Source organism: Ornithorhynchus anatinus, unplaced genomic scaffold (genome assembly GCF_004115215.2).
Source record: "Ornithorhynchus anatinus isolate Pmale09 unplaced genomic scaffold, mOrnAna1.pri.v4 scaffold_264_arrow_ctg1, whole genome shotgun sequence".
Lineage (NCBI taxonomy): Eukaryota > Metazoa > Chordata > Mammalia > Monotremata > Ornithorhynchidae > Ornithorhynchus > Ornithorhynchus anatinus.
The window spans coordinates 821077-841310 of NW_024396743.1; the positions used below are offsets into that span (position 1 = coordinate 821077).

The window sequence follows — 20234 nt, forward strand, 5'->3', positions numbered from 1 at the left end:
CTGGAATCTGGTGTCCACACCTGGTAGGTTGGGGTGGGGGGCGCGGGGGCAGAGGCCACGGCAGACAGCAGGGGCACAAACCTAGAGCCAGAGACTGGGCGGTAGCAACACCATGGCTTTAATTCTCGCTGCGGTCGCCGTCCCACCCCGGCCCCTCCGCCCAGCCGCAGCGGGAAGGGGCAGGGGGTTGGTCCGGCAGGAAGTTCGAGCTGGGCTGACCTCTGCCAGGATCAGGGCAGAAGATTCCCTTCTCCCATCAGAGCCCTGAGCAAGGGGAAGAGAGGTAGGGGCGGCCCCTACCCCAGGCTGCAGGAGGGCAGGACGGCTGCTAGGGAAACGGCACCCCACTTCTTTCCCGCTCCAGGGGCACCCCCTGGAACGGGGAATTGTAGTCGCCGAAGGCATGTGTCCATCCCCCTGGAGCCAGGGGTCAGCTGGAGGAGCCCTGTAGGCCCTGCCAGTCATCGGTGCTCTCACAGCGTCCTCGGCCTCTGAAGAACTGCTGGATGAGGGTCAGGGCCTCTTCTCTCACTGTGAGGGGACAGAGAGGGGGCAGTGAAGCTTCACCCTTAGACCAAGACAACCCACCGTCCTCCCACCCCTGCCAATCGCACATCTGGCCCCACTCACCGTTGCTCGGGGCGGGTGTCTTGTGCACCAGCAGGTGAGAGAGGTGGCGGGCAAATGCTTTGAACAGTTCCTGGAGGCCAAGAGGGATCTAGTTCAGGCCCAGTCCGGCCTGCCTTAGAGGTGGTGCAGGGGCCAGAGGGCGGGGGGTGTGGGCATATCCCCCTTTTCCAGGGACTGAGGGTGGGGGTCGGGGCTGGGGTCCTACCTTGGAAGCGAACTTGCCCTCTTTGTAAAACGGAGTTAGTGACTTGACCACCACGTTGGCTGCCTCCTTCAGAGACACGCAGGGGGTGGGCGGACCGGAGGGAGCGGGGTCCCTGCCCTCCGGCAGGCTGGGGTTGAAGGTCACTTTCTTCCTGGCACTGACCTGGTCCTCTGCCGGGGCCTGGGTCAGGTGTCTGACCCTAGGCTTCTTGGAGACTGGACCTGTGGGGTGATCCTGGGGAGGAGGGAAGGATAGGGGAGGACCTGTGTCACATCACTTCAGGGCACTTCACTTTGGGTAGGACCCAACCCTAAGGACTGACCCTTGTCCAACAGACTCGGGGATCTCTCTTCAAACCCCTCTGTCCCCATTCCCCCAGCCCCCCGAGCCTCCTTCCTCTGGGGATCCCCCCATGTAGGGGGAGACTGCTTGAGCCACACCTGTTGGGGTCCAGGTCTCTTTCCCTTCTGGTCATCCTCCTGGGAGGGGAGCCGAGCCTCCAAGCTGTGGGGTGTGAGGATGAGGCAGCAATCAGGATTCTCAGGGTTCCACACAGCTCAGCCAGGCCCAGCCAGTGACCCCCAGCACCTCACGTTCACCGTAAATCCAGCTTCTGGGAGCTGGAAGTTGGGTCCTGGGCCTGCAGGCCCCATCCCTACCCCTCCCCTCCCTACTCGCTTTGGCCCAGCTCACCTTGGGACCCGGCTGGCGTCCAGGCCCTCACCCAGGGCGACCGGGCTGTGCCCGCCTCCCTCCTCCTCCTCGCTGGTCTCCGGATGGGTGGGGCTGGGGGGCTGGGGGCACGGAGGCCGGGAGAAGAACTTGGAGATGTCCTGAGCCTCAGTCCTTGCCGCTTCAGCCAAAAGCTGCTGCTTCCTGCTACTGCAGGCCCTCCGGCTCGGGGCGGCCTTCGCCGCTCCCTTTTCCGTCGCAGCTGAGGGACCTGGGCTTGTCCCGCCCTTGTCGCTGGGCACCTGTCTCTTCCCCTCCTCTGGCTCCTTGGCTCGGGTCCTGCCCAGCAGCTCGGCCGCTGTCTGGAACTGGGGGCCCCCCCTCTGGCCGCCAGCCCCCACACGCTTGGGCTTGAACTGCACAGAGGGGAGAGCGCAAAGACCCGCTCATCTCTCTCCCCACCAGGCTGAATGGCCTTACCGCCTTGGATACTCCTTCTCCGGCACCAGGCAGGAAGGGGCAGGACAGAATTGGGTGGGGTCCCCTCCGTCTCCCCCCTCCCCCTCCCCACTCACCGAGTACACCTGGGAGGCTGGCAGCACTTTCTCCTCCTCATCCTGGGCAGGGGCAGAGGGTGCAGGCTGGGCCTCAGAGGAGTCGGGCCCAAGCGCTGGGTGCAGTTGTCCATCCTTGGAGGCCCTGTGGATCTCAGCGACCTGCGAGGCCAGCGGGAGATGGGGAGGGCTGGGGTGGGCACAGAGTGGGGCACAAGATGACCCTCGGGGGCAAGGCCGGTGGGTGGGGGGCCTCACCCATGGCAGGGAACCATCAGGAGCCCCACCTTCTTGAGCACGCTGGCCTTGTACAGGTTGGCCACCTTGCTGCCTCGGAACGCTTCATGCTCCAGCTCCAGCGCGCTGGCCTGGGGGTCCACTCTGAGGGAGGGAGTGGTGGTCAGTATGGGTGGAGGAGGGTCTTCCCTGGGGCCACACCTCTTGGTTAGGACTCCCAGAGGGGTTAGACTCCCTGCTGCCAGGACCCCAGGGCAAACCCACAAGGGGAGAGGGTGAGAGGCAGTGACACTGAAAAGGATTCCGTGGAGCCTGAAGGGGGAAAGGGGATGTGGGGGACAGGGGGATGGGGGCTCCCAACCCAGCGCCCCCCGCAGTCCCCACCCCACCGCGGTTCCCTAATGGGGAATGGTGACTGATGCTGCCACTTTGTGGAGCCTCAATGGGACTGCACCAGCCAGGGAGCAGGGCCCTGGGCATGGGCTCTGGCCAGAGGAGTTGGGTTGGATGGGGGGCGGGGGGATTCCTACCTGTCCCCAGCGCTGGCTGCCTGCTGGTTGCCACTCAGGGCCTCCTCCAACATCCTCAGGCAGTGCTCCCGGGCCTGGGCCAGCAACGAGGGGTCAGGGCCACAGCCAGCCCCCGCCCTGCCCGCCGCCAGGGAGAGGAGCCCCGGGGGACAGGCCACAGGAGGGTGAGGCTGGGGCATTGCCTGACCTTGACGGTGAGCCGGGGGATCCTGCTGCTGGAGGCCTCCTTCAGGGGACAGTCAGCTCCTGGGGGAAGAACAGTCACTCCTGGAACTATATGGGGGGTGGGTTCTCCCCACAGGGGACCCAGAGATATGGGGTTCGGGGCAGCAGGACACAGCTAGAGAAGTGGTTGGGCAAGGGCCCGGGCCCCAGGGTGCTGCCCAGGCCTGCTGTCTGGGGACCGGCCTAAGCCCAAACCGCTGGGCACAGGGGGACGAGATGAGAGTGTTCAGGGCAAACCATCCCCACCCCCACAAATACTATTCTGAGGGAGAGCCTGCTAGTGGGAGGACACCCCCTTTCTCCCCTCTTCACCCCTGCAAACTGAGCAGGGCTTATCACAATGGGCTGAGTCCAGGAAAGGTGCCCTGCTCTACTGCCCCAGGCTCCAGGAGGGCAAAGCCCTCTCCCTGCCAACACGGGCAGAGCTGGCACAGGATCTTGTGCCCTCCTGAGCTGACCCCTTGCTCCCTACACCCGCCCAGCTCTAGAAGGGCACCTGAGCTTTAGCAGGCAAAATGGGAAAGGGGCTGCACCCACTCTACCCAGCTGGTCCCAGTCAGACTAGCAGGAATATGAGCGGATGGATGGAGGAAGCTTGGCCCTGTAGCCCCCCGCGAGGGTCAGGTGAGACCCTTCAGATAAGCATTTACCATCTCTACTGCAATGAACTCTGCAAAGCGCTCAGTACAGCACTCTGCACATGGTATGGCCTCAATAAATACTGTGGGTTGACGGATTGAGGGGAAGGGGTGGCCAAACCGCACAACTACGCCCCAGTTTGGGCAGGCCCTTCCGTGAATCTGTTGGGGGAGTCGGGGCACACCAGCTCTCTGCGGGCACGGTACAAGCATTGCCCACTAAGCCCTGGGCTGTGGTTATCCAGGCCCCAGCGGTCATGCCATTCATCTATTCGGCCCGCAGCTCCCTTGGAGAAAGGACTCCCCACTCCTCTCCTCCCCAACTCCCAAAAGCTGCGAGCCCCAAGTCTCCTCCCTCTGAGCACCCCAGGTCTCCCACCATCCCGTTCCAGGGCACCCCCGACCCCGGGGCTACAGGGGCAGGCAGGAAGGCAAGAGTGGGGTGGGCCCAGGGTGTGGGGAGCCCCCCAGTGTGGAGTTGCAGGTACTCTTCTACACGGAGCCTTGGGGTGAGAGGGTGCTCCCGGCCTCCCCTGAATCCCTGCCATCCCCTGCCTCTCCACTCCCCCCACGCACCTGGGGGTACAAACTCCTCTTTCTTGGGTTCTCGGCCCTGGGGGAGACAGAGGGACAGATCAGAGCAGCCCCCGCGCCGGCCTAGTCCTCCCACCCCAGGCGGACGGACTCACCTTGCGCAGTTGCATCTGCTTCTGGTAGAAGAGGTCCCACTCCCGCTTGCGGCCCTCACGGCTGGCTTCGTCCTCGCTGCCGCCTGACTCCTCCTCATACCTCAATAATTAGGGTAATGATAGTATTTCTTAAGCACTTATCAAGTGCCAAGCACTGTACTAAGCGCTGGGGTAGATACAAATTAATCAGGTTGGTCACAGTCCCTGGCCAACAGGGGGCTCCCAGTCTATGGGGGAGGGAGAGCAAGTATTGGAAACTCTCCTTTTAGAAATGAGGAAACTGAGGCCCAGAGATGTCTAGTGACTTGTCCAAGGTCACAAGCAGGCCAGCGGCAGACTCGGAATTAAGACTCAGGTATTGATGCCCAGGCCTGTGCAGCTGCCAGAAGATCCCCCCATCCCTTGCCCTGCACCCCGCTTCACCCCGGTCCCATCCCACCGCACCTGCCAAAGCTGTGGGAGCCCCGGCGGCCCCCCTCATAGAGCTCAGGGTCCGAGGCGTCACCCCTGGAGGGCCCGAGGCTCGTCCTGCTCCAGCTGTGGCAGCGTTCCAGAGCGTCCAGCTGCTTCTGGACCTGGGCGGGATGCCGGCAGTGGTCACAGCTCTTGGAGCACGGCGGCGGGGGGTCCCCAAAGTATTTGGCAATGGAAGCATGGCGGCACCTGGAGGCCGGGCAGCAGAGTGAGCCAGTGGAGCGGGAGCACGGACCCTACCGCTATGGTGGGGGCGTCGGCAGAGGGTCCCAGGACTCCCCTTCCGGCTCCCCTGCCCTCTCACCCCACGGCTCCCTGGAGAAGGGCACCTGCATTGACACGGGAAAACCAGGCTGGACACAGTCCTTGCCCTGTGGTGGTGGTAATGGTGGCGGTCTGTCCCCCAAGACACAGAGGAGAACATGGAAGTCCAAGCCCCACAGGACTCACTCACTGGACTCCACGTCCCTCTCAGCTCAGCAGGACCTTCCAGTCCGGACCACGGCTTCCCGCCATCCCCCAGCCCCCTCTCTCTCCTCGGCCCCCGGCTGCCATCCGGGGGTCAGCCTGCGTGTCCTCTGGGCCAGGGAGGCGGCCCTGAGGCCCGGAACAGGTGCGTGGGGCCGTCGGTCATGCCAGATCTATCTTTAGCAGTCGGCCAGCTGGGTGGGGAAGGCCTAGACCCTGGAAAGGGATAAGCCGAGCCAAGCAGGGCCCCTGTCACCCCTGGCTCACTGCCCTGATTTCTGTGTGGGTGAGAGCTCAGGGGTAAAGTGGTTTGGGGCCTGTCAGGTGACAGGGTACAAGCAGTGTGTGTGGGGAGATTGGGGGGATCGGTACCCTTTCCAGAAAGCCACAAAGCTGGCTTTCTCTCACCGCTCCCCCTTGCTCCCCGCTGTGGCGGGCAGCCAGCCGGACTCACTGGGGTTTTGTCCTGGGTGAAAGGAACCCTTTGAGCAGGGCCGGGGTCAGCTCCTCAGCTCCCCTCCGAGCAGCCCCAGGGTGCAGGCTCTCTGGGTGCTGCCTTGCCAGACCCTGCGCCTCAGGGGTCCTGTGACTCTTGGGGAATGTCCGGCTCGGGGGGGTGGAGGGGTGACAGGGAAACAAGCTGCCATCCAAGTCTGGGGAAGATAGAAGAGCTGGAGGGACCCCCAGAAAGAAGTAAGTGCCCTCCCGCATGGGTCTGGGGTCAACCGCCAAACCCGAGCTGCCTTAGATCAGACCCCAAACAGTTGCCGGGGGTGAGGAGGACACTCACGCTCCGGCCAAGTGCTGTCCCTTCTGAGAGAAACATTAACCTTTGCTTCACTGGCACCATCTGCTCCCCCTCAGGTGTCTATAATTGTCTCCTCCAATGCCTCCCACCAACCGACGGAGTCCCTCATCTCTCAGTTCTAGTCCCCCTCCCATTCGCCACCCCTTGGAGAACTCACCCGTTCCCATGGGTTCAACTACCATCTCCACCCAGATGATTCCCAAATCTCCACCTCCAGCCCTGATCTCTCTCTTCTTCTGCCATGTCGCAGCTCCTCCTGCCTTCAGGACACCTCTACCCGGAAGTCTGGCCACCACCTCCAACTCAAACTTGTCCAAAAAAGAACTCCCCTACTTCCCACAGAAACCCTGTCCACCTTGAGGCTTTCCCGTAACTGTAGACAACCCCATCGTCTTCTGTCTCACAACCCCATAACCCTGACATCATCCTGGACAGCTTTCTCATTCAACCCATACAATCTGCCACAAAATCCTGTCGGTTCTACCTTCAAGGAATCTCTAAAATCCACACTTTCCTCTCTGTCCATATTTCTGCTTGTCCTATCCTGCCTAAACTGTCTCCTCGACCCCCCCAGCCTCCGGCCTCTGCCCTCTCTAGGCCATATTTCAGTCAGCTGTCTGGATCATTTTTCTAAAGAACGATTCTGCCCACATCTGCCCCCTCCTGAAAAACCTCCAATGGTTCCCCATCTAACTCTGCATCGAACAGAAACTCTTCACCGTCGACATAAAGGCACTCAATCAGCTAACTCCATTTTAAAATCACACTGATTTTCTACCTCAACCCAGACCACACTTTGCTCTAATGCCAACTTACTCTCTATATCTTGATCTTGTCTGTCTCGCCGCCAACCCCTGCCCACGTCCTTCCTCTGGCCTGGGACTCCCTCTCCTTCATATCTGACAGAACACCCCTCTTTCCCACCTTCAAAACCTTAAAATTACATCTCCACTAGGCCTTCCCTGACTAAACTCTCATCTCCACTTTTCTTTAAGTAGTATTTGTTAAGCGCTTACAATACGTCATGCACCGTTCTAAGTGCTGGGATAGATACAAATAAATCAGATCTGACAGACCCTGTCCCACATGGGGCTCAGACTAATTCACCTTCCTTCCTTCGTCGCCAGTACGCTTGGATCTGTACCCCTTCAGCACTTGATATTCGCCCCACCCTCAGCCCCCACAGCATTTACGTCCATACCCTTTATAATCAGCCATTTCCCCCCACCTGTAGTTTATTTTAATGTCTACCTCCCCCTCAACCCTGTAAGCTCCCTGTTGGCAGAGATCATGTCTACCACCTCTATTCTACTGTACTCTCCCAAGCGATCAGTAGAGTCCTGCGCAACAAATCCCATTGATTATTGACTGACGGATGGAAGAGGAAGAAGCAGCGTGGCTCAGTGGAAAGAGCCCGGGCTTGGGAGTCAGAGGTCATGGGTTCTAATCCCAGCTCCGCCGCTTGCAAGTGTGTGACTCTGGGCAAGTCACTTCACTTTCTCTGTGCCTCAGTTACCTCATCTGTAAAATGGGGCTGAAGACTGTGAGCCGCACGTGGGACAACCTGATGACCTTGTATCCCCCTACGCTTAGAACAGTGCTTTGCACATAGTAAGTGCTTAACAAATACCAACATTATTATTAAGAGGAAGGTGCAGGAGACCCCAGGTTCTGCTTACGGGGGGGGGGGGGGGAGCAGGGGGCGGGCCGGCCATGCCTCGGGCCTGGCCCTCGGCCGTGGCGTTTTCTCAAATTGGAAGGCGAGTATGCAAGGCGGGGCTGGAGTTCCCGCGAGTTCCACCCTCCCGGCCTGTAACCCGAAACCCCGGGGCCGGCGGCCAGAGGAGGAGCGGCGGCTGAGGGAGCAGGAGCAGGAGGAGGAGCAGCTGGCTGTCAGCGGCAGCCCGGGGGACCGAAGCAGGAGCCGGCGGAGACAGTGGAGGGCACCTCGGGGTAAGACCGGGCGAGGTGGGCACAGCCCTACCAGCTGGGAAGGCGAGGGTGGGGTGTCCAAGAGGTTACCCTGGACTCCAAGCCCTACCCCACCCTCACCCCCCCGTGGGGGGGCCACGAGAGGTCAATAATAATGATTATTATGGTATGTGTTAAGTGCTTACTATGTGCCGAGCACTGTTCTCAGCACTGGGGTAGTTACAGGGTAAACAGGTTGTCCCACATGGGGCTCACATTCTTCTTCCCCATTTTATGGATGAGGTTACTGAGGCCCAGAGAAGTTAACTGACTTGCCCAAGGTCACAAAGCAGACAAGTGGTGGAGCTGGGATGAGAACCTGTGTCCTCTGACTCCCAAGCCCCAGCTCTTGCCACTAGGCCTTGCTGCTTCTGGGTCAAAGGACCAGGAGGCAGCCTGGTCCCTGTCAGGGTGGGCTGGACCCTTCCTCCCCCCACCCCCCACCCTGGTGCTGGGCCAGGACTGACAGAGCCAACCGCCCGTGAAGAGCCCTGTGGCTCGGTTGACCAGCCAAGGGGAGTTTAAGCTTCTCCCCCGCGCCCGACGGCTCAGTGGGGAGTTGGGGAGTGCGGGGGGCAGTGTCCGGAGCTCACCCCCAGTTCCTCACTGTGGTGACCCCAGGCCCTGGCCCAGATTATGTGCGCTCTGTCAAACTGGCACGGCTTCTGCACTCAACAGCTCCTCCGGGGCCCTTCCTTCCCTTTCCGGCCCAGAGGGGGACAGACCGACAGATAGACAAACCGGGGTGGAGGGGGAGGGTGGACAGAGGGAAGCAGCATGGCATAGTGAATGCGGCATGGGCCTGGGAGTCAGAAGGTCATAGGTACTAATCCCAGGTCCGCCACTTGTCGGCTGTGTGACCTTGGACAAGTCACTTCACTTTGCTGGGCCTCGGTTCCTTCATCTGTAAAGTGGGGATTGGGACTGTGAGCCCCACGTGGGACAGGGACTGCGTCCAACCTAACTTGTATCCAAACCAGAGCTTTGTTATAGTGCCTGGCACACAGCGAACACTTAACAGATGCCATTATTATTACTATTATTATCTCCACCTCTGCGCCACCTCCCCTAACCCGGAGAGACCCTGAGAAAACCCAGAGGCATGCAGACAATGGAGGCACTGAGAGGCCTGGGTTCCCTTGTCCCACAGTGGTCACCGAGTGGCCGTCCCGGTCCCAGAGCCGGGGGGCAGCTGTATCACAGCTCTTGGTCCCCAGTCCCATCCTCCTGCTCACCTGGGCCTCAGGAGGGTCCCAGGCACGCTGAGCCCGTGGGCACCAGAGAGCAGGTGGTAGTCCAGGCAAGAAGGCAAGGTGCCCACGCCTGACTGTAGCCTGGCCCTGCCTCCAATGACCCCTGGGGTGGGCCTCATGGGCTCCTGTGGAGAGGTGACACCCCCCCACTCCCCCCACCCCCCCACTTGCACACCCCCACAGTACCCATCACCACACACATAGCTGCCGTTCCCCACCCTGGCCCCCCATACGGCCGGACCACCGGCAGCCCAGCCGCGACATGCTGGAAAAACCCGTGCCATCCCGGAGACCGACCACAGGCCAAGGAGGTGGACCCTCCGGACCCCCAAATGCCCACTCTCTCCCTTGGGCAGGGCCAACCTCTCTGGGCATGGCCAAGGTTGGTAGGGGGACAGACTGCCTGAGTGCACAGCCCGATCCTAGGCCTCTATGCCCCACCAACACGGACACTCGGTGCCCACACGCTCCAGGACCGCCTGACCTACAGCCCGCTGGCACCAGTGGGCAGTGCCGGCTCCTCGCAGAGCTGGCATCTATGTCTCAGCACTCTGCATTCACTAGTGAGAAACTCCCTCTCCCTCCCCTCCAGGCACTCCCCCCTCACCACCCCCAAACCGCGGTCGCAGCTCTGCGGTGCAGGAAGCCAGGGCACAATGGGGCAGCTGGAGGGCCCCGCCGGAAGCCGCTCTGCTCCATCACTGGGCTCCCTGTGCCAGAAGAAGCCACACAAGGGACCAGTCTTCCTGCCCCCGGCCCCTGCCCCTCACCCAGCTTCCGTTCCAGAGGAGCATTAGCGCTGGCGGCTCCCAGCTCGGGGGAGGAGGCCCGGAGGGGCTCTCTGGAAGGAACCTGCTACCTCACTGCCCTGGGCATCGGGGGTGCAGGGTGCGGGGGAGGGCAAGGAAGAGCTGAGCATGCCCCGCTCCCTCTCAGTCCCCACCCCCCACCTCTTCACTCGCCCGGCCTAGTCCACTCCCCATTTCTACCCTGGGACGGTTCGAGTCCTGCAGAAAACAGAGCTTGACAGGAGGGTGGGAGGATGCCTAGAAAAAGACCTGTGGCTATCGGCTCCAGCAGCCGGGAACACTCGGACCCACCTCCTACAAAGAAGCGATGGTCAGAGCACTGAAGGCCGCTCCCCCCGAGCAGCGGCCGGAGCACTTAGGGCCACACCCCAAAGCACTCACTCCAGATCTCTGCAGTCGCCAATGACCTCGCTGAGTGACTGGCAACTAGCTGAACGAGCTCCGTCAGTCGGGAAGGGGGGAGGAACACATGCCACACCCCCCGCCAGTTCCTGGCCCACCCAGAAGCAATCTCACCTGAGACACTGCCCCTGAGCCCTGTGGAGCTAGGTGGCTGCAGCACCACGCGGGGATGGGGGGTCAGGCAGGGCACCCTGGCCAGGGAAAGGGTGAGAAATAGGGGAGAACGGCCAGGAGCCTGCGGTCAGTCCCAGCCTCCTCCGCTCACCACCCGTGCCATGTGGCAGAGCAGAAAACTAGGCCAACCCCCTACCCCATCCTGTTTCCCCCCCGACGCTCACCCCCCCGGACTCCATTTCCCGACTCCCTAAGACGGTCCCCGCACCGGGAGAGCCCGAAGATGAGAACGTGGCACGGAGGGCCTAGGGCAGTGAGTGATGAATGAATTATCGCACTTGTTAAGTGATTACTATGTGCCAAGCACCACTTGTTAAGTGCTTACTATGTGCCAAGCACTGTTCTAAGCTCCAGGGTAGACACAAGGCGATCAGGTTGGCCAAAGTCCCTTTCCCACATGGGGCTCACACTTTTAATCCCCATTTTATAGATGAGGGAACTGAGGCACAGAGAAGTTAAGCGACTTGTCCAAGGTCACCCAGCAGACAAGTGGAGGAGCTGGGATTAGAACCCAGGTCCTTCCAACTCCCTATTGACTAGGCCCATGTTGCTTCTCAGGTTCTGGATTGATGCCAACTAGGGCAGACCTACTTAGTTTCAGAACTGGTTCAGCCAACCACTGATCTCGAAATGGGTCTATCGACTCTGTTACATTGTGCTCTCCCAGGTGCTCAGCAAAGTGCTAGGCACACAGAAAGTGCTCAATTAAGAGACTGAGTGAATGAGACTCTTTCCCTGCCCTGCCAGGGGCAGGGGGCACAACATGGACAAGCAGCAGGCAGGCAGGCAGAATGGCATTCCCGAAGGGGTGGCGCCACAGGCCTGGGGCCAGGGAGGGGTACGGAACACAGGGCGTCACAGAAGCTGGTGTCCCGGCAGCAGCCTCGCTCCACACTCCGGCGGGCCCCGGGAGGAACACCCAATGCGCCAGCCGGGGAGTGCCGTCCCCAGGCCCGGAGCTGCTGGCCCTCCCCCAGTGCTAGACTCCAGCCCCACTCGCCACCCTCGCCGGTACCTGGGCAGAGCCCCCACCTGCCGGTGAGCTGGCCCAGGGCCGAGTCCGGTCTCACAGAGGCGGCTCGACGGCTCCCCTCCTCCCCCTGGGGAGCGAGGACTGGCACCTGCCAGACTGGTCCCGCGGTCACGGGCGAGAAGGCCCGGGGCAGCAGGCCAGAGGTGGGCCGCCGCTGCTCGGGAGCTGAGCCACCCTCCACCCGCGCAGGCCCGGGGACCTCGGGGCTCAGCATGGCAGCCCAGGGCTTCCCGCAGGAGATGCAGTCCCTGGGCCAGAAGCTCTTGCTGAGGCTCAAGCAGCTGCCCCAGGCGGAGCCGGTGGAGATCGCCGCCTTCTCCGTCATCCTCCTCTTTGTCGGTAAGGCTGACACTCCCACCCCTGCCCCCGCTCTCCGACCCTGGACGCCTTTTCTCCCCTACCACCCTCCAGGGCCTGGTACCCCGTCAGGGGCAGCGGGAGAGGCTCCCCCCACAACTCAGCATCACAGAATCAGAGAGGGTCGCTCCTCCCCAGCCCCAGGGGCGGTTTCCTCGGGTTGGACCCCACCCGGGCAGAACCGGACCCGGCCTCCCAAATCCCTCCTGGCCTAGGCGAGCAGCCGGACACCCCTGGCGCCCAGCCTCTCCCACACCAACTCCCCTTGGGCTCCCTCCGTGCCGCCCACGGCAATTTCCCCCAAGGCCCCGGCCCTTTCCTGGGGAAACCCCTCCCCCCACAGCTTCCCAAGAGGTGCACGTCTGACAACTTCCATTTACGGGGTGGGCTCACGCGTTCCTCTCCTTCTGCTCCCGCAGCCACCTTGCTGCTGCTGCTAGGGATGGCGTGCTGCTGCTGCTGCTGCAGCTTCTCACCCAGCTTCCGGACTGAGCGGCGGGCCAGGAAGCCCTAGGCCAGGCCAGTCGGGCCACTGCGACCGGAGAGGATGCCACCCCTCCGCCATCCCGGCTGCCCAAGTTCCCGGAGACAGACGCCCAGGGATGGTTTGCCTTTTCGGCCAGAAACGCCTGGGTCCGGAGTGGCACTGTGGCTGCCCTATGGGGACATGACCCCAGGACGCTGACCGTGCCCAAGGCAGAAGGGTGATGCCTGGGGGATAAGAGGGTCCCTTTGCCTGCAGGCCAGGGCACAGGGATGCTCAGGTTCCCTCAGGGAAGGGCAGCAGCGAGATGTCACCGCCCATCCCCCGTCCCCGTAAGAGAAGAACCAGTGCCCATTTGGCTCCTGGAGGAGAGAAGTGCCAACAGGTGTATAGTGCCACAGCTGCCCAGGCTGGCTTCCTGGCGAAGCTGCCCTCCGGCCCTACAGGCCAATAGGCCACTTCTGGGACTCTGCTTCTTTCTTTAGCAATAAATGTGTTTTGGTTACGGACCACTAAGGTGCCACCTCCTTCCCTGGGGTCTGAATTTGGCAGAGGGGTCCGCAGGGCCCTGGGGGTCAGCCTCCCAACCTCAGGGAGGAATAGCCCAGCTCGGGGCAGGGAGAATGAACGGCAGGGAGGGGGATCCCAGTTGCTGGAGCTGCCTCGGGCTCACAGCTGGCACCTGCAGCAGCCCCGGGGCACCCATTGTGCCCACCTCTCTCAATGCTGAAGACAAACGGCGCCACCACCCAGCTCATGGACAACCAGGGATCTCAGCCCCTCCTCCTACCACATTTCCATGGATGGGGGGGCGGAGGGGAAATGAGTGGACTTCCCCAACCCCAGGCACCACCGGCAGTCACCTCTCAGTCTCCCAAGCAAGGTAACACGGGCCCGTGCCACACCGCAACAGGCCGGCTGCCCCAAGCAGCAGCCCCCGGGCACCCTAGGCACAGGGTGAAGGCCGACTCTCCGGCTCTGGGTCTCCGCGGCCCGCGTTCACACGTATAGCCCGGCCACCCCCGAACTGCTCCGGGGAGACCAGACGGGGCCGACTGCCCCGGCCAGTTTCGCTCCCGCTCTCCCTGTGCTGGTCGGACGGGTTCGGCGGGCAGGTGGGCGGGCTCCGGGGCGGGAGGCTTGTGTCCCTAAGAAACTCGGTGGTGCCAGGCGGAACCCAGGACTGCTGCACCTTGGAGGGGCAGCGGGCCAAGACCCGGAGGGGAGGATCAGTGCATCACACTTTACTCCTCCGACACCAACCTACTCAATGGACCTCTCCTCATCTATCTCACTTTCGACCCCTTGCCTGTGTCCACCCTCTGGCGTGGGACTTCTTTCCCCCTTCTCATATGATGGTCCGCTCCTCCCTCCACCTTCAGAGCCCTCCTAAGATCACATCTCTAAGAGGCCTTCCCCCAAGCCCTTACCTTCCCCTACTCACCCTCCCCTGTGCGTCACCTACACTCTCGGGTCCGTACCCCTTAAATACTTTTCACCCCACCCCAGAACACTTATGTACGTATCCATCTGTAATTTATTTTAAGGTCTGTCTCCTCTTCCAGACCAGAAGCTCCCATTGGGCAGGGATCGTGTCTACTGGATTGTACTCTCCAGAGCCCTCAGCACAGTGCTCTGCACACAGTAAGTGCTCAATAAATACTACTGATTGGGAGAGTGAAGGGAGTAGAGAGAGAAGGCAAGGTGATAGAGAGACAGCCACCTAGACCAGCTGAGTCAGCTCAGCGGTCAGGCCCAGGAGTTGGTGGCCTCACTGAATCTCTCCTGGTGTGACAGAAGTCGTGCATTACGGCGTCCCTCATCTCCCCCAGAAAGAGTGGAGACGGGGCAAGGGGGAGCAAGACACGTTGAAGGCAGAAGAGTACCTGCGGTCAGCTCTCAGCCCCCCAAGCAGGACCACTTGCCGGGGCCAGAGCCGGGGCAGGGGACGAGGGGGAGGCAGCTGCCCCGGAGGGACCCTCCAAGTCGGCCCCCAGGCTGAGTCACGAGCCCGCCCACGAGTCCAGACTGCCCGCCTAAGGCGCCCGGAGAAACGAGCACTCACCCTGACTCCTCACAGAAGGCGACCAGCACGTCGAAGGCCTTCAGAGCGGCTTTGTCGGAGTCCTTGTGGCCACGCTTGCTCTGGGGGCGAGCCGAGAGGCCCGGTCAGAGCCCCGCCACCCCGCCACCTCCACGCCAATGCAGGGGTGCCCGGTAGGCCGCGTGAGGAAGGGGAAGCCGCTACATACCCACCCCCGGTTCTCACCTGGAGCCTGGCTATCTCCTTCTTGATCAGGAAGCTGATCTGGTCCCGGTCTTTCCTGGAGTAGTACAGGCGGCACCAGGAGGCTTTTCCATCCCGGCCCGCCCGGCCTGACTCCTGGTAGTACCCGGCCATCGACTTGGCAATGTGCCAGTGGGCGACACACCTGGAGTCAGAGGGCACAGGGGGCCGGGCACCGGTGGGGTTGGCATCTCCCCGCAAGGCCCAGCACAGGAGCCGGAGACAGAGGCCAGGCCGCCGGCTTTCCCGGCTCTGGGCCCAGGGCGGGGAGCCAGGCGAGACCTTACCACCAGTCAAGTCTAGGGGCCGGTCCCAAAGACACCACAGCTCGTGTGAATTAAGGGGCAGGAGCCGGGGCTGCCAGTGGAGAGGAGAATGGCGGGGAGGGGAGAGAGTGAGGGAAGGGACACCTTCTGCCTGGAAAGCTATCCCAGCCCAGCAGTTATTCCCATTAGGACTCTAGAGAGCCAGGTCCAAGGCTGCTCCGTGGAAGCTGGTGCCTCCTTGAAGCCTCGGGGGTGGGGTGGGGTGGGAGCAAGGGCAGGCAGAATAGGCAGGGGAGATCGAGTCGTGGTTCCCAGGTCCTGGGCCCCGCTTAGCCCGGCTGAGAATGTGAGAATGGGTGAGGGGGAGCAAGGAGCGGCTGGCCGTTCTATCCCACCCGGTGCTGTGGAAGAGCCAGACAGGCACCCCTCCTGGAGGGAGGTCACCGGCCAGGTACTTCGAGGCAGAGGCTGGCCGGCTGAACGGCCCGGGAAAGAGACACCCATCCTCACGGGCAGGGGCTGGAACCAACCTGACATTTGCTTTGTCCACCCCCATCCCGAAGCTGATGGTGGCGACGATCACGGGCACCTTCTCCTCCATCCACTCATTCTGCACCAGTACCCTCTCTGCTGCCTTCAGCCCTGGCCAGTCGTGGGGGCGGGAGAGGCAAGTGAGCGGGAGGGTGGGCTCAAAGGGGGTCGCAACCTCCTGGGCCTTCCTGTATCTGTCCCAACGCTGGTATAATACCGACGGGGGGCAGGGGGGGGTGCACGTGCATGCGAGCGCGCCCTGGTGGGAGCCCGCCCCTCCCCACCCCCAGCTGGGTCAGGGGACTCTGGATGCCCCACCCAGGCCGGTGGGCCTATACCTGCGTGATAAGCCTTGGCTTCTAGGCCCCGGTAGCTGAGCTCCCGGGCCAACTGGTCACAAGCCTCTCTGGTCCTGCAGTAGACGATGCCGCAACCGGAGAAAGCCTGGCCGGGAAGAAGAGTCGGGCTTAGCCGGCTGCCCCTGAGGGCCCCGGGTGCCCCCTCCACCCCGGCCCACCACCGGGCTCACCCCCCGGGCATCCCTCTCGCCCAGCGCCTGCAGGCAGAAGTCCCACAGGTCGGCGAAGGGGTCGCTCAGCAGGTCCTTGAAGCACACATCGTAGAAGAGGTTGGCGCGGAAGCAGGGCGTCTGGAAGGTGGCGATCGGCTGCCGGAGCCCCAGGGCCGCCACCACGTCATCCCGCACCTGGCGGGGGGCGGTGGCCGTCAGGGCCACGCAGGGGGTGTGGGGCAGGCGGGCCCGTAGGGCGCCCAGCTGCAGGTAGTCAGGCCGGAAGTCGTGGCCCCACTGGGAGACGCAGTGGGCCTCATCCACAACCAGGTAGGCTAGGAGGCGGCGCGACACCAGAGAGTTCAGGATGGGCTGGAAGGAGGGGGCCGCCACCATCTCGGGCGTCACGTACAGCAGCTTGAGACGTGGCTCCGGCCTCCCCAGCTCCGCTTCCAGCGCCCGCCTCTCGGCGGCCGGCAGTTTGGAGTTCAGGGAGGCCGCCTGCACCTTCAACGCCAGCAGATGGTCCACCTGGTCCTGGGGAGAGCCGCAACCCGCCCGGTCAGGCTGAGGACTGAGCCCTCAACCCCCTTCAGTAACAGTGGTCTCAGTGGCAGGATGCGTCAGGTCCCCCTCCATCTCACCACACTCATCTCCTACTACAGCCCAGCCTGCACACTTTGCTCCTCTAACTCCAACCTAACCTCTAACATCAACCTATCCATCTCATCTACTGCCAAATTTTTGCCCACATCTTCCCTCTGGCCTGGTACTCCCTCCCCATCTATATCTGATGGACCACCACTCTCCTCACCTTGAAAGACCTATTAAAAACCCATCTCCTTTAAGAGGCTTTCTCTAAGCCTCACTTCCCCCTTCTGCAACATCTATGGCCCTGGAGCTGTTCTCTTTGCACACTTGATATTCACCCTCCCCCGCACAGCCTGACGGCCCATGTGTCCTCATCCTTATACTCTCCTACTTCCCCCACTCTGAAATTTATTTTAATGTCCATCTTCCCCACTATCCTGTAAAGTCCTCGTGAACAGGGATTGTGTCTACCACCTCTACTGGACTGTGGTCCCTCAAACATTTGGAATGCTGTTCTGCACACAGTAACATTCAATAAATACCACCAATTGACAGATTGCTACGTGCCAAGGACTGCCCCCCCGCCCCGGGCCCCGCCTCGGAGCAGGTCTGGCCCCAGTTGTCCGAGGGCGGGGGGAAGGGGCAGAGAGACGGGTCCGGGCCTCACCTGAATCAAAGCAATGAGGGGGGACACCACGATGGTGATGCCCGCTGCCAGCAGAGCAGGAAGCTGGTAGCAGAGGGACTTGCCCGCTCCCGTGGGCATACAGACAAACACGTCCTTCTCACCTGCAAACAGCAGAGAGGGACCCGTCACCAGGGAACCACTGGGAGGCAGGGGGAAGACGCGCTGTTCGATGTTAGGAAAGGGGAGGGGGTGCGGGTCCCAAGTCCTGGGGCAAGTCACTCCCAACTTAGGTACCAAACCCTCTAACTCTTGGGCGATCATCTCCATGACCCAAGGATTAAGCCCAGTGGGCCTGTGACCCTGTAAAGACCAAACACCCCCACTTCCACAGGGCTGAGGGGGGTGAAGGAACAGTTCAAACTATCCATCAGACGTTCCTAATCTGCCCTCCTCTGAAATATGATTTCCTATTCCGGAAGACCACCGGGCACCAGAAGACAAGGAGGTACAGTACAAGCAGTGTGGAGGCAACACAAAATCACATCAAGGATCAGTCTGTGTTTGTGTGTGTTTGCGTGTCTGTACACAGCACAGCCAGGACCGTGGGTCCCACTTTGGCCTCTCCGACCATCCACACATTCAGTGGGAATTTCACCGTCTCCTTAGAGCGGAGAAGACAGCAAATCCCCATGCTCAGCCTCACCACCTCTTGGAAACATCCCTGCTTCCCTCGTGGCCTAGTGAAAAGATCTCAGGGACAGGACTCGGAGGTACTGGGTTGCGGCTCAGTGGAAAGAGCATGGGCTATGGAGTCAGAGGTCATGAGTTCGAATCCCAGCTCTGCCACTTGTCAGCTGTGTGACTGTGGGCAAGTCACTTAACTTCCTCTGTGCCTCAGTTCCCTCATCTGTAAAATGGGGATGAAGACTGTGAGCCCCACGTGGGACAACCTGATTCCCCTGTGTCTACCCCAGCGCTTAGAACAGTGCTCTGCACATAGTAAGCGCTTAACAAATACCAACAAATACCAACATTTAATCCCAGCTCTGCCACTTGTCTGCTGTGTGACCATGGGCGAGGCCCTTCACTGGGCCTGTTTCCTCCTCCATAAAATGGGGATTTAATCCCCATTCTCCCTTCCCCTTAGACTGTGAGCCCCTCATAGGACAGGGACTGCGTCCTAAGTATCTTGTACTCCCACTCCACAGTACTTGGCACAGAGTAAGCATTTAATACACATCACTAGCATCAGAGAGGGAGTAACTTCAGGTAGCTCGGTGCGGGGGGTGGGGGTATTACAGATGGGACCTTTGGACTTCAGAGAGGTAAACAGGCCCCAGTTCGAGTAGAGGTTCCCAGCTCCTTCCCGCAGGGCCACAGGGTCCAGTCACCCTACTTGAACTAGTTCAGTTACCGGTCTGTCCTATCCAACCTGCAGGACTCGGGCAAGATTGGGGGTGGGGGGCCTCGACAAAAGAGGCCAATTTTCCCCTATTAGGAGTGGGTTTGGGAGACAGGGCCTTGAGGTAGGGAACACAGCAGACCCTCGGCTGCCCCAGGGCCGAGCTGCCGGCCCTTTTACCTTTCACCACAGCCATGGTCGCGCTCTCCTGCAGGGCCGTCTTAAAGGAGTCAAAGCCAAAGACCTTCTTCAGGGTGCTCTGGACTTGGCGCTCACGCCTGGAGCTCATCTTGGTTCTGGGGCCCGGAAAGGAAGGTAGGAAGATGAGCAAAAGATAGTGCCCACGAGGGGTAACTATCTGCAGCCCGGCTGCCCCCCAATTCAGGACCGACCGACCTGCCCCGTATCCAGGGCAGGGACTGTCTCTATCTGTTGCTGATTTGTCCATGACAAGCGTTTAGTACAGTGCTCTGCACATAGTAAGCGCTCAACAAATATTATTGAATCTCCAGTTCTCCCTCCTCTCCTGGGCTCCTTCCTTCTCAACTCCCTTAGAGCCTGCCTTCCCCTCTCCCTAGCCCCTCCCCACCAAAGCTCCTCCTCCCATCCTCCCCAACCCCCAGAAAGAAGCTTAGTGTCAAGAGCCCAGAACTGGGAATCCGAATGCTTGGGTTCTAACCCCCGGCTCCGCCACTCTGGGCAAGGAACCCAACTTCCCTGTGGCCTTTTTCTTCACCTGCAAAATGGTGATTCAATCCCTGTTCTCCCTCCCCACATGCCATACGAGATGTCCGATTTGTCCATTCCAAGCGCTGAGCACAGTGCTCTGCACATAGTAAGCGCTCAATAAATACTACTGAATGAATGAATGAGACAAGGACAGTACTGCAGCTACTCCCGTGCTCAGGACAAAGTAAGTTAAAGGACATTATGGTTATCGCCCCCAATTTCAGGCTTCCTCTTCTCCTTTCACCCCTGCCCCAGGCTTCCTCTCCCCTCCATCCTCACGTGGGACCACCTGATGACCGTGTATCTCCCCCAGCGCTTAGAACAGTGCTCTGCACATAGTAAGCGCTTAACAAATACCAACATTATTATCCTCCCCAGCTCCAGCCTCCCTCCTGGCTGCCTCTCGCTCGCCCCTCACCCCAGAAGTCCCCCGCTCGCAGCAGAGGCGCCTCTTAGGGAGGGTGAGGACGGCCGGGGGCGCTCAGTCTAGTTCAGCAGGGCTTCCTACGTACTGGCCGCCCCCAGAACCCACGCTAAGCCCTGCTGGCCTCAGCCCTCCGCTCAGGCCCCTCATAACGCCCGCCCCGCCCCCCCCATCGTCGCGCCCTGATGACGTCAGGCCGCCGGGCCGCCCCCCGGCCTGAGGCGGGCCGGGCCCTGATTGGCTCCCTCTGGG

General features: G+C 61.3%; 2 protein-coding genes across 3 annotated transcripts; one reads left to right on the top strand and one right to left on the bottom strand.

The window, feature by feature from the left end:
• Positions 1 to 99: 99 nt before the first annotated feature.
• RECQL5 (RecQ like helicase 5) lies at positions 100 to 20141 on the bottom strand. Of its 2 annotated transcripts, XM_029056999.2 has the most exons (20): positions 19977 to 20141; positions 19010 to 19125; positions 17467 to 17588; positions 16227 to 16745; positions 16036 to 16141; positions 15697 to 15808; positions 14883 to 15045; positions 14679 to 14758; positions 4825 to 5043; positions 4381 to 4480; positions 4268 to 4304; positions 3016 to 3074; positions 2829 to 2902; positions 2349 to 2442; positions 2083 to 2223; positions 1529 to 1923; positions 1276 to 1339; positions 836 to 1069; positions 631 to 700; positions 100 to 531 (listed from the first exon to the last, which is right to left on the bottom strand). In XM_029056999.2, exons 2-20 carry the CDS (start codon positions 19116 to 19118, stop codon positions 431 to 433), a joined length of 2799 nt encoding a protein of 932 aa, XP_028912832.1. In that variant the 5' UTR covers positions 19119 to 19125; positions 19977 to 20141; the 3' UTR covers positions 100 to 430. The 2 variants fall into 2 exon arrangements, with proteins under 2 accessions (XP_028912832.1, XP_039766961.1); XM_039911027.1 differs by lacking the exon at positions 4825 to 5043.
• Positions 7908 to 13122, top strand: SMIM5 (small integral membrane protein 5). Its single transcript, XM_029057000.1, has 3 exons — positions 7908 to 8083; positions 11962 to 12111; positions 12549 to 13122. The coding sequence occupies exons 2-3, from the start codon at positions 11985 to 11987 to the stop codon at positions 12641 to 12643; spliced, it is 222 nt and encodes a 73-aa protein (XP_028912833.1). The 5' UTR covers positions 7908 to 8083; positions 11962 to 11984; the 3' UTR covers positions 12644 to 13122.
• Positions 20142 to 20234: the final 93 nt, after the last annotated feature.